This window comes from Rattus rattus, chromosome 6 (genome assembly GCF_011064425.1).
Source record: "Rattus rattus isolate New Zealand chromosome 6, Rrattus_CSIRO_v1, whole genome shotgun sequence".
NCBI lineage: Eukaryota > Metazoa > Chordata > Mammalia > Rodentia > Muridae > Rattus > Rattus rattus.
The window spans coordinates 114,693,598-114,707,832 of record NC_046159.1 but is presented as its reverse complement, the minus strand read 5'-3'; the positions used below and the strand labels follow the sequence as shown (position 1 = coordinate 114,707,832).

The 14,235-nt window shown below is 37.3% G+C and overlaps 1 protein-coding gene across 1 annotated transcript in view; it reads right to left on the bottom strand.

Moving 5' to 3' along the window:
• The window catches only part of Wasl (WASP like actin nucleation promoting factor), a 48,740-nt gene that overhangs the window by 19,686 nt on the left and 14,819 nt on the right, over positions 1 to 14,235 (bottom strand). Inside the window, exons 2-4 of the mRNA XM_032906868.1 lie at positions 3,636 to 3,770; positions 761 to 847; positions 13 to 109 (exon numbers count right to left, since the gene is read on the bottom strand). Coding sequence (XP_032762759.1) covers positions 13 to 109; positions 761 to 847; positions 3,636 to 3,770 — 319 coding nt within the window. The remainder of the gene's footprint in view (positions 1 to 12; positions 110 to 760; positions 848 to 3,635; positions 3,771 to 14,235) is intronic.

The following is a 14,235-nucleotide window of genomic DNA, read 5'->3' as shown; positions in this document are numbered from 1 at the left end:
GGAGGTATTTACCAGATTTCCTTTGTCGTCGACCCAACAGGTCTGTAACTGCTTTTCGGAACTTTTTTGCTTCTTCTTCATTGGCAAAATTAAGAGCTACTTGACAAGTCTGAAGTATTTCCATCAAAAAGAACAAACAAGAAAGTTCATGAACTTAGCTTTATAAACCAAAAATAATGACAATCCACGGAAGCACACAGGAGCAAAGTTACATTTTAAGTAACTTCAAGGCAAAAAGCTCAGAAAAGGTAAAGTAAGACTATCAGAAAAGCTTCCTTACTTGGCAAAAACTTAACAACTAAATACTTTGTCTTCAGCAAAAAAAAATTACATTTGATTTCAACAGAACTTTATAAACAACATAGATGAACAAAGGCAACTGTGGTGGTTTGAATGAAAATGGCCCCTGTAAGGTCACTGGCTTCACTGCCTAGTTCCCAGTTGAAATGTGGCCTAACTGGACTGTTAGGCACACTGTGGGTGGGCCCTGAGGTTCCAAAAACCGGACTCATTCCCAGTCAGCTCTTTTTGCCCCATGCTTGTGGATTAGAGGTAAGCTCTCAGTTACTGCTCCTGAGTTCACTGTAGCTGTGATTATTGTCATGATGGTCACAGACTCACCCTCTCAAACTGTTAGCTCCAAAGAAATCCTTTCCTCTGTAAGTTGCCTTATCTGTGGTATTTCTTCACAGCAACAGAAAAATAATTAAGACAGCAGCCAATAGGAAAATTATCAAGATAAAAAGAAAATAGGACTTACATCTCCAGCAAAGGTATGAAAATATCCTCTAGGACTATTATATACAAAGTTATTGTATAGCTCTTGTTCCCACAGTAATTTCCCATCCTAGAAAAAGAAGAAAAGTTAAAATCTACTAAAAAAATTCTAGGATTAAAAGGAGACAACTCCTTAAAGGAACTGTTTTTATAAACAAAGACTTTTAGGAACATATACTTGTCATATACATATAACATACACAATACAATAACTAAATGGAACCTGTTTATAAGTGGTTTCATCAGCAGGGCAAGCATTTCCAAGTACAGCACTTAGCGGAGTACAGAACTAGGCTCACTGGAATAGGGACATCACTCTAAGCAAGTGAGATAGATGCTCCACTGTGTAGCTCCGTTAGCTAAGCTTTTGGTCATGTTCTACCAAATGTCACAGTAATACTGTTACCCTTTTCCTCAATTACAGATGCAGAATAATCCAATACACTGTCTCTGGGCTGTTCGGTAATACTCTGAATTCTAGACCTCTGCAGAGTGGCCTAAGGAGACATCAGTTCAAGTACTATCAACCATGCAGCAGCAAGGCAGGTGATTGAAACATAACAAATTTAACCAAGAGATGAGAGTTCTATATACTACCACATCTACAGACACAATGTAAGAAATCTACTTATTCTTCATGCCAAAGGTGGGTAATTATAATTAGTAAGCAATGGCTACCTCCAATCAGAATTAAATAGTGAGAAAAATGTAATCACTGCCGATTTGAAACCCAAAACTCCAACTACATCACAAATTTAAAATATGAAAAATCAACAGCTGAGGTTGTCAGCACTGAGGAGCTTTGCTCATAAACACACATCACTGCTCATTGAGAAGAGTGCTAGATTTGGAGGCTGCAAGACCTGCCCTACTTGAGGCCAAGGAGAAGAAACCATGAAGGCAGCGGGCAATGTATGCATCACTGGAAAAAAAGCATGCGGCCCACAACTGTGATTATGACATGGTGTCCTACTCTGTAAATGAACAGTCCCTAAAGAATGGAGATTAAATCTTTTTGGAAGTTCTTTGATAAACTCTAATAAGTAGATAAAGTATAATTTAATAAAAAGACAGAAAGAACCAAAAGAAATCTGCTATAAATTTATGTATGACTGCTACAGTGGGCATCTCTCTTTTTAGTGCAGTGGTATAGTTACTCTGTTGTGGAAGAGTGCGTCTTACTGCTGATACGATTGTTGAAATACAAAGCTACTTGCAGGTTCTCTTTCAGACTATGCACCATATTCTTTCTTCCCTAAAAGGACTGTCACAGTCAGTCAGTGCTGGTGATGGGAACATGCCACATCTCTCAGATGTGTGTTAGGAGTCACAGATTTTAAGAAGCATTAATTAAAGTACCATAACTTAAATTTCACATTCAATGCAATGCTTTCTAAAAGGTAAACAAGTTAGGATCCAGAGAAATACCACACAGTAGCAGTGCGCAGGCTCAATGTCAGGTTTTATTTGCAGATTTATTTCTGTCCTATTCTACTTATTGCCACATTTACATACTAACTATGGAGGAGGTTTAGTATTTTTACAGGCACAGAGACTTCCCTTTAGCAAAATGATCACTTTATAAGTAACAGTATATACAAAGCTAAAATATTTGCTGTTCCCTGAAAGGACTAACTTATGAGCAAGATGAATAAGAGGCTGTGAGGAAAGTCCAAGACAAAAAGGCCTAAGTAAAAAGTACTATTATATTTGATGCAGTGAGAAGATAAAATACATCACTAGTGCAGTCCACGTTTATCAGAGGTACACAATCTAAGGCATTCCACTGATATCTGGAACCTATCTACAGCTTTCCCTGTAGAAAAATATTTACAATAAAGTTTAATGTATGCTTGAAGTATAGTAAGAACAGTAATAAACAAACCAACAATGTGTAATAAAGTAACAATGTGTAATAAAAGTTATGCAAAACTAAAGGTTTGTTTCAGGATCTTTTTTCCTTTTAAAACTGTGTCTGCAGGATGTGATCATTTCATTTGAAAAGATAAGGTCACTCTACCCTGAAAGAAACCCAGCCTAACCTTGCTTCAAGCACCAGGGTGGAGAGATACCCAGGGGGTCCCCCACCTACACAGAGGAAAAGGGGAGGGGGAGGGGGGAAGGGCTGTGAGAGGGGGGGTTCCTGGGAGGTGGGCAGTGAGCTGGATGTAGTGAGTAAGTAAAAGATAAAGTGAAAGGAAGGAAGGAAGGAAGGAAGGAAGGAAGGAAGGAAGGAAGGAAGGAAGGAAGACAGACCAACCAAGTTTAGCTGTGCAGTGATGCACACCTTTTATCACAACCCTCTGGAGGAATTGGCAAGTAAATTTTGCCAATTTTGTAAATTCAAGGCCAGCTGGTCTACAAAGGGAGTTACAAGACAGCCAGGGCTACACAGAGAAACCCTGTCTCATAAGTCAGAAAAAAAAAAAAAACAACCCTAAAACCAATATAACAAAAAAACTCACCTTTTAGACTAACATAAGCAAAACCTGTCAAGTTCGCAGATACTTCTTCATATTCTATATTCTTTTCTGACCCGACTCAAAGGAAACACTGCTAAGATTTAGATTTGCGAGCAATGCATAGAGTATCATGTTGAATATTACAAAATGTTAAAGAAAAAACAAAAAACTGTGTCTTAAAGCAGATGACTTTAGGTAAGAGAATGTCTCAATATTCTTATCTGGGCTCCAACTCTGTTCCAATATTCATATTTAGGTATCAACAACAAACCTCACTCTTAATGATACCAATGTAAACACACAGAGGACAATCAGAACATCTACACTAAACTATAACCAAGGCAGACAACAACTTAACCACCAAAAATGTTAAAATGAAATGAAAACAAAACTTACCTTAATGTCAAATATTCTTAAAAAATAAGATCTCTGAGGATTGTCCTTAACAAGACAAGCAACACCACTGCACTTCTTTGACCACATACAGTTCCGATCAGCTGCATATAACTGCACCACTGCTGAAGACATAGTCTGCAAAAGATCAAGTGAACAGCCATTAACTTCCAAACAATGCTCACAGCCCCTGTGGACATCCTGACTACAACCCTCTGAAGCACTAAGCCTGGACCACCCAACTGTGCTAGCTTCCAGAAAGGGAACACTAATTATCTTAAGTCGCTTCTTTTTGAAGTTATAACTAATTTAATACCCATACCAATAATCACTGAAAAGTCACATTTATTGATTCTTAAACTGTTATCTAGAAATATGCACTTACAAATACCAAGCCCATGTAATCATCATTGTTACTGCCATTTTAACCTCACATTACACTCAAGAATCACAACACTAAGGGCAGACAAATGATGAATCAGATAGATAAACTCTAAGTGAGAAAGCTAAAATATGCAATATTATACTATATTATATAATATATTCTCACACCCCCTTAATTATACTGCATTTTGAGGGCATGGACATTTAAATGGTGGGGCAATCCTATCAGGAAAAGCCGACTTCTATAAAACAATAGGACAGTTTTTAATGTTAAAGTTCTGAAGGTAGCTACTTATTTCTCTTAAAGTGGCACTCACATACAGAGACGGCACTAACAAATCTGAAAATAACAATAATAGCTTCTAGACCACTAATCTCATTCCTAAACCAAAATACAGAACCAGCTATGAAAATAATTATTTTTAAATGTAAATATTAAAGTAAATTATTTCATGAGTCATTTCCCAGTTTAATTACATAGTAGTGGGTTCCATTATAACATTTTCATAAGGCACAAAATGTACTTTGATAATATGTACTTCCCATAACCCTTTCTTGTTCTCCCTCCCAAATGATCCTTTTCTTTCCACCAGTTCCCTTCCACTTCATGAATCCTGAGATTTTAAACACATACAATCTAAATGATCGCAAGTAGGATCAGATTAAGTAACTATGATATGTAAGTTCAATAAAAAATGGGCACTGTATAAAGCAGGAGACTTGGAGGTATATTATATTGGTACCATGTAATTACATCTGGAAACTTCCTTCTAGCAAAAGAACTTCTTTTAACTATTATATAAATAAATCTTTAATTATGTCAAAATCAGGAATGTAAGATCAGTAGACAACTAAGAACTACAAGTTTATATAGACATTCTAGGTTACTATGTTCAATGCTGTATTTTTAATTAAAAAAATTCACCTAAGCTTCATGTAGAGAACGGGGAGATCTCCACAGGAAACATTATTAAAGATTATGAAGACAGCCTTGAACATGAACAGCATGTTAGCTGGGACACCAGTGTACATATGACACTGAAGAATGTGAGCACACACTCACACACTCACTGATGAGCCAGGCCTGTACTGCCTGCCCCTATACCAGTTCCCAACCTGCAGCATGACCCTTTTGCAGGTCACATTTTAGATAGTTTGCACATCCGATATTTACATTACTATTTACTGAATAGCAAAATTACAATTATGAAGCAACAACTAAATTATTTTATGGTTGGGGGTCACCGCAACATAAAAAACTGTATTAAAGAACTGCAGCATTATGAAGAGTGAGAACCACTTGCATCCTCATTAAAAGAAAACTTCAACAAAGAAAGAAAGACAGCATCAAATACCACTCAGTGGGGGAAGGGGGCAAAAGCCACTAGAATTTGTATATTAGTGAAACTTTAGAGATTAAAGATTTTCGATGCAGTGCTGCCCAGATATATTTCTGAAGAGAAAAACAAAAACCAAAAAACAATCAAGCCACAAGATACCAAGACACCCGACAATCTTTCTATTTATCTTACTAAAACCTTTCTTTCTTTCTTTCTTTCTTTCTTTCTTTCTTTCTTTCTTTCTTTCTTTCTTTCTTTCTTTCTAGAAGCTGAAACTCTATTGGCAGAAGTCCCTTTGTAAAGCATCAATACGAAGACTATAGAACATTACCCGGATGTGTATACAAATGCAAAGACAATAAAAGCAACAAAAAATTTAAAACATTTGCATATGCAATGAAGACTCAAGGCTTTAATTTTCCACATAGTCTGTCTCTCTCTCTCTCTCTCTCTCTCTCTCTCTCTCTCTCTCTCTCTCTCTCTCTCACACACGCACACTCTATGAAAAACCCAACAATAAGCAATTTTCAGAAATATTTTCAAAAATTTGTTATCAGTATAAATTTATCCACTCCATTTTCTACTTCAAGCTGTCAAAACTTAAAATGGTACATTATACCATTTTATAAAACCTTTCCTCATTTATTCATAATAAACCATATGCTAGCACATACAATATATTTAATATATAAATTCCAGGTAATAAAATAAAGCAAGTATCCCTTGAATTAGATTAACAGCACTTTAATTAAATCTGTACGATTCCTTCCATGTTTTTAAGGTAATTGAAGGTAATCAACTCTCCTGCTTATCTTTCACGATCAAGGTTATTAATGAAAAACAACCTAGGGACTAGTACTTTGGGATAGACATTCAAGTCTTAATAATCTAAGAAAGGTGATTATGAATCTGTTAAGCAGGAGACAAATGCACTACAACCATGTTTACAGAACCCAACCATTGGAGCCTTATGTATTCCAGATAACTCAGTACTGAGTTAAGTCAGCGAAGCCTTCCTGCTGAGAACTTTCATGTCAGAAACAAAGAGGAGGAGAGGTGGACCCCGGGAAGTGAGGAGATTTTCTTCCCACTGCCCTTCCTGGGCTGGCTCTGCAGGCTGCAATCACAGCTCTTTCTCTACAACTTCCCTATGTATCTACTCCTCTGTTATGTCGCAGGTCTTACTCCAAGATAGAATAACTTCCCACAGGGATTTCGTATCCGGTAAAAGACTGTAATTTTCCATAGCACCTGAAATATATTTGCAAACCCATACTTATAGTCTAGCCATACTCTGTACGTAAACATAGACATATTTAATTAAAAATAGCATGTTCTGATTTTGATACTGATACTATGCTCCACACCTATACATGAAGTAAACTCATCATTACCGGGAATGAAATACTACCCCATAGAATACAAAAAGAAGCCGAAAACTAAGCAAATACAAAAGAGTTGGTCGAATTCTTATAAAGTGATCAATCTCAGTGGAGAAGTTTTAAAGTAGACACTACATTTTGTTTAACATCGACCTCAAAATAGAATCTGGAAACTTAGAACATAAAAACAGCAAGAGCAACAAAAGTGAAGCCGAAGCTGCGGCGGGAGAGGAAAAGCAAAACTGACAACAAATGAATCTCAGTGAGGAAAACGGAGCCAGACGAAACAGCCACTAAATGATCTTCAAGCACTCCATCACTGCATATCAACTATGTAAAACTACTATGGAAGAATACTGACGTACCAAGTGTTTGCTAATTAAGTATCTACTACATATGCAGGATAGTGGTTAAGTATTCCAAATGGAGTTGAAAACAGAAGCAAACTGCACAGACGTAATCCTTGTGAACATGTAGTCTAAGAACACTGTAACTGTTACAGAGGAGAAATGTGGTTGTGCAAGAAAAACATAAAAACCTAACTATAAAAGGAAGGGTTTCCCAAAGTACTGTTTCACCTAAAAGATGTAAATCAATGGATCAGGGGACAGAAGAGGAAGGTGCTTGGGTACTTTGAGCACAAATGTTTGGAAAGTATTTGTACATTGTGATCTGTTTGTTTTCCTGGAAGGCAGAGTTGCTCTAAAAACCTGGGATCAAAGAAAACTAGGTGCCATCAAAGATGAGCTCATTTGCCAAATGGTGAGAAATCAACTGGCACGGTTTCAAGTCATGAAGAAGTAGGTGGCTTGTTTGCAGCAATGGGTAAGGGACACTGAAGACCACTTATACTAGAGAACCTATCACCTCTAACAAATAGTTCTAGCTTTTTTTCTCTATCTTGCTTATAACAGACATGTACTTTCAATTTGCAATAAATCACAAAAACTTCAGGCCTTGGCCTTACTACCATTACCAGAACAAATCTGACGTGAGAAGACATTTCTAAAGAAACACTTTATAGACAAAAAGCCTCACTGATAGCAGTATGCTATTATATAGAGCGTGATCACTGAAAAGTTACAACCCTTACTCAAGTCTCAGGAGGTTCTGAAAATGCAAATTTATAACAAATTGCACATCACCTTTAAGACTTTTAAATTACCTGCACCCACAATAAGAGTCACTGTCAACTACCAATGGCAAGGCTTGCTGTTGTCTCCTGGGTTTCCACTAGAGTCAGTCATCTTAGACACACGTAGAGGGGTACTGTTGAGGTTTGGTCTTTTTGTATGTGTTGTAATTCTATTCTTTTTTTCCATCTGTATTAAATTGGGTATTTCTTATTTACATTTCAAATGTTATTCCCTTTCCCAGTTTCCATGCCAACATCCCCCTAATTCCTCCCACTCTCCTTCTCTATGGGTGTTCCCCTCCCCATCCTCCTCCCCTTACTGTCCTCCCCCAACAATCACATTCACTGGGGGTTCAGTCTTGGCAGGACCAAGGGCTTCCCCTTCCACTGGTGCTCTTACTAGGATATTCATTGCTACCTATGAGGTTGGAGCCAGGGTCAGTCCATGTATAGTCTTTGGGTAGTGGCTTAGTCCCTGGAAGCTCTGGTTGATTGGCATTATTGTTCATATGGGATCCCCTTCAGCTCTTTCAGTCCTTTCTCTGATTCCTTCAACGGGGGTCCCATTCTCAGTTCAGTGGTTTGCTGCTGGCATTTGCCTATGTGTTTGCCGTATTCTGGCTGTGTCTCTCAGGAGAGATCTACATCCAGTTCCTGTCGGCCTGCACTTCTTTGCTTCATCCATCTTATCTAGTTTGGTGGCTGTATATGTATGGGCCACATATGGGGCAGGCTCTGAATGGGTGTTCCTTCAGCTTCTGTTCTAAACTTTGCCTCCTTATCCCCTCCCAAGGGTATTCTTGTTCCCCTTTTAAAGAAGGAGTGAAGCATCTGCATTTTGGTCATCCTTCTTGATTTTCATGTGTTCTGTGCATCTAGGGTAATTCGAGCATTTGGGCTAATATCCACTTATCAATGAGTGCATACCATGTGTGTTTTTCTGTGATTGGGTTACCTCCCTGAGGATGGTATTTTTCAGTTCCATCCATTCGCCTATGAATTTCAGAAAGTCAATGTTTTTGATAGCTGAGTAGTATTCCATTGTATAAATGTACCACATTTTCTATATGCATTCCTCTGTTGAAGGGCATCTGGGTTCTTTCCAGCTTCTGGCTATTATAAATAAGGCTGCTATGAACATAGTGGAGCATGTGTAAAGCCCAGTTGCCCCTAGGGACTAGGGGATTCTCACATATACCAAGTGATGCTATGCAACCTTGCTCCTTCATTTAAAACTACTGGTTGAATAAAGATACCTACAGCCTAGAGCTGGGTCTGACACAGAGACCAGAGGGGGAAAAGAGGTTGAGAGAAGGCACCGTGGGGTAGATGAATCATGGAAACATGACCATGAGAGCTGGCAAACAGAAGAATGGCCCAGATGGAACATGGCAAGTCTTATTTCGGGGTTATTTACAAGGAAGCAGACAAAATAGCCATAGAGGGTTGATATCTGCTCAGATCCAATGCTGTCTTTTATCTGGGAACTAAGTGCTCTAAGGCAGGTTTGTTGGATTATGGTAAAGCCTCAAGTTTGGATTGGAAATTTCAGGAAATAAAGGTGGTCTCCAAGGGTTTCCAACTCAACTCACCGAAGGTTAACATTACCAGTTAGAATTTAAATCCTGATACCAAGGCCTTGAGGGGAGGGTGGGGGTGGGGATGGGGTGGTAGTGGAGGTAACTACTATTGCTTTTCTCATGTACTCCCTGTGGGCACAGTAGTTTGGGACAACAAGGTGAGAGGCAGGCATGGTGGATGCTGGAAAGATCTGATTATTGCAGGATGCCAGAATCAAAGTGCTCCTGTCATCTCATCATACATGTTATCAAGTACACAATACATGTCCACTTAATAAGAGCAGCAAGGCATTATAACATTATGAGTCTGAATTTTGGTAAATAAATATTTAATATATTTAACGTTGATACATTTTGAGGGGAGTCCCTCCAAACTAAAACTTCAGGACACAAAAGACACTTACACTGCCTTAAAACAAAAAGGATGCAATTAGAAAATGAGAATTTTTTTATCTAGGTAAAATGAACTAAATTCATTTTCCAAATCACACTGAATGAAATAACTCTCAACACCAAGTATTTGGTCTATTTAAGCAAATGTAAATAAAGGGTAACCCATGTTAGAAAAGAAATACTTTTAGCAAAATCATTAGGGATTTAAAATTCCTACACTAGTTTAAATCTTTCAACCTCAAAATTATCCAAAATTATATACAACTGAAATTTTCACTATAACTAAAAAAAAAAAAATTTGCTTAATCCATTAAACAAACCAGTTTAGCAGGATAACGGTATTATACGTGGTTTTAAAGAAAGGAAGGAAAGATGCTTTTTAAGTAATGACAAAGGTTATGTGAGTCAAACAAGATGTAAAATGAAAGGCAAGAGTATATTAACAAACGTGCAAAGGATGAAGAAAGTTCTATGCATTTGCCCTAAGCAAGCATGAAGGTAAAACTAGTCACCAGTGCCACATCCTAGTCCTTTTGTGTGTGATTGGTTTAAAGAGGGAAGAACAACTGGGAAATGCAGACTAATAGAAAAACTTTTGTTAATTTTTACATAGAAATTTTGCTTTTGAATCAAATGTTTAGAGTTTGAAAACTTAATGACCTATTCAAGTCACATCATGGTATTAGTCTTGCAAAAGAAAAGATCATCTTACTGACAAACTACAATCTAGGAAAAAGTTAAGTAGCATTTGAGCCACATGCTTAGAAATTAAAAGGATAGCTTAATACCATGCTAGGTAGCCACAGAGACTAAAGTTATAAGCAAGCTTTGTCTACTGTAGGTAAAAAGGCCTATCTATAATGAAGGCCAAGTCTTTTCAACTCGTAAATGTGATTACCCAGAATAGGGAAAGGTAAAAGTAATTGGCTTTAAGTTCTGCCTTTATTTGCCATTCCATGTTTTGTAACTCTCTATTACTCAAGCCCTTAAATATAGCCACAGACAGGTACCTACATATATCTATAACCATGTTTAATTTGTTGGACTTCCACAGAAAGTCCAAGTGGAAGGACATAGAGAAGTAATGTTAATCTGAGAGCAAATAACCACAGAAAGACAACCTTTAATGGTCCCGAATAAAGGTAAGGGCTTGCGTTCTTCGCTTCTTTTCTTTCTTTCAACTCAGATCAGCTCCCAGTAACTTCTTAATGCTAGTAGCAATGGCTTATGACAGCAATGAACAATCATGAGAGAGCTGAGCAAGGTTCCACTGATTCCTACGGTTTTGTTCAGAGTGTCCCAGCCTCCTGCTGTGGCTCAAGATTTGCTGTTACTTTGTTTTGGATTCCATTAGACCCTGTTGTGGTCAATAAATTCCTTTTTGATTAAGCCAGTCATAGTCAGTTTCATTATTTGTGTGTGTGTGTTTTTTTAAAAATACTTTAGCTAAGACTACAGTTCTTAAAGACATTCTAAAGTACACTCATTGAACTCTTGAAAGAAACCAGTGCTCAACAATATGTCGTTCCACCTTCTATATATGCTGCTTAACTTTACTTGCATTTTCTATTTAGCGAGCAGGTCTAGAAAAATCAAGCTTCATACAAGAGGAAATCAAACATGTTTAATAATATGCTTGTTGTCACAGAAGGGAGTAGCTTTGATATTCAAATTGCCGCAGGATGGAACCCACAATGCTCAGCCCTGCTCTGTATCAACACAGAAAGTATTTGCTGTTCTGCTATTTTCTAAAAGGGGATGAGGAGGAGATTGCAATTCTCCCGTAAGGAGTATAGCACTGTACCAACAAGACCTGAAATTTACACTTTTTTGCCAGAGATATTATAATAGCCCCTTCTGCCTCCAGTTTATTCTGCTTCATGAATTTCTCTTGCCTGATATGTATTAATATACAAATTCATGTTAAAAAATGCAACAGGTTTTTTATTTGATAAAATGGATGTAAAGGAAGGAAATGAGTTAAAAGGAAACCATGTAACCTGCCCTCGTCCCCCTTTCCCCACTCCCTGAGGTGTTAGGTATTGAACATAAGGTCTCAGGCCTGCTAGGCGAGTGCACTGCCATGGAGGAGCCATGCCCTGGTAGAGGCACAGAATGTGCAGATGCAGAAGGTGAGGCTTACACCCATTTTACACTTATGAAGCCCTGCTTTTTATTTACTTTTGGTATTTCTAAAACAGAAATGAAACTACTTCTCTGAAATACCTTAAGATTTTTTTCTCTACAGAATTCCAAATAAAACTATTAACGACTATTTAGAATGGAATTTGTAACAAGATTAGAACTTATATCAAGATGTGCTGAGAAACTTACTTGTGCTTCTTAATTATTAGCACTAGAAAAAACTGGTTTAAACAAGAAGAAATTAAATCATGTTTACTAATCTGCTCAGTCCTTGATAGAAGTACCAACTAAAGGACGTGGACCTGAGAACCAAACTGCCTCACAGTGGACCCCACAATTCTGTACCAACACAAAATATTAATCATAATCACACACAATTTACTTACCCAGGAAGACAAGTTGGCTTAACAACAGGATGAAGAAAAAAATGAGTACGGTCATCTCAGAAACAAGAGAATGATGTGACAAAATTTAATAGCTACTCATGACAAAAGGGAGTTTTCAATTTGATGGAAAAACCATACACACCTTGCTTTGTCCATTTATACCAAGAAAGTGTGCACTCGTACCACCTGTATTGTTATTACAAGTCCATAATACAAGTAAGAAAAATAAATGAAAGTCACAAAGATTAGAAAATAAAGAAGTAAAATTGCATTCTTCGTAGAAGACATGATTATGTGGATTAAAATTATAGTCTACTAAAACCTATTACACTTAATTACTTTAGGGGAGTGTGTGTGTGTTTGTGGGGGAGGGCGGGGGGGGCATGTGCAGTTTTGTAGTCCAGAAAGGGGAACTGAATCCCGGTGTTGGAAATCAAACTTAGCTCCTCTTTAAGAGGTGTAATCTCTCTTAACCAGTAAGTAAGCCATCTCTATAGCCCCTAGAACTTAGCTAGGTTAAAGGATACGAAGTCAATACAGTATATGCAGTATATATGTGTATTTATATATTATATATTAAATAAAATGTCATCTCCAGCAGCAATCAACAATTTTAAAAGTAGATACTGAGAGATTATGTTTATAAACTAGAAGACTCTACAATGTTATAGTGACTCCCAACTGATGAGTAGATTATCATGGCGATCAAACCACCCATTTCTGAAAAAGTCTGAGAGACAAATTTTAAAATTTAGACAAATGTTCAAATCACCTAGAATTGCTAAGACAACCTTAAATAGAAAAAAAATGACTTATCATAACTTATTTTAAGATTTAGGATAAGTATCCAATAATCAAATCAATATTATACTAACAAAAAATTTAAAAACACAAATTAACAGGACCAATAAAATCCATTAAGCAAGAGAAAAAGCCCTAAGAAAGTACTCTAACTCAATGAAGGAAAGCCTTACAAACTGCCCTACTCAATTAGTAAACAGAAAAAAACATATCTGCAATGAAAGATTCCTAAAATCACCCCACAGGACTCTTTTCTGCACTCTGTATGAAAACAAAAAGGTGAATAATAAAATTAAATAGACAAACTTAGAACCACTAAACTTTAAGAGGCTGTCACTGTGAATTCAGCATAGGCCAACACATCCTAGAAATCAAAAGCCATTTTTTAAAAAGAAGAGTAGTCTTTATGTTATTAAAATGAGTAGCCAACCAAAAGACAAGACATCACTGGAACAACCTAGGTGAGACAAAGTTAAACACATTCTAAGTGCTGCCACACACACACACACACACACACACACACACACACACACACACACACACACACACACACACACACACACACACACACACACACACACACGGTTAGAAAGCATTACAAACAGCAGACAAGCCAATGAATAAAAAACAAAACGCCCAAATGGTCAGTAGACATCGACTTCAGCAGTCCTCAAGAAGGAACAAGTAAGAATCACTTCCATAGTCCATATTCACTACCAGCAACCAAATCACAGACCACACCAAATGTTGAAGAGAAAACAGATGAACTTCACTGGAAGGCCAAAATTGGCAAGGCCTCTGGCTGACAGTTCTTTATAGAGAGAAATATTTGTCCACCCTTTGGTAATGGAATTCTTTCAGGTATTCACTAGAAACAAAGATGTACAAAAAAAAAATCTGTGAAATAATTATGGCAGCTCTGTAACAGCCAAAAACATTGTATGCAACCCCACTCAAAACCACAGATTTAAATATGAGAATAAACAAACATACCATAAGATATTCATCAATGGACTATTACTGAGCAAAGAATGAAAGCCTAGGTAGTAAAATAGAT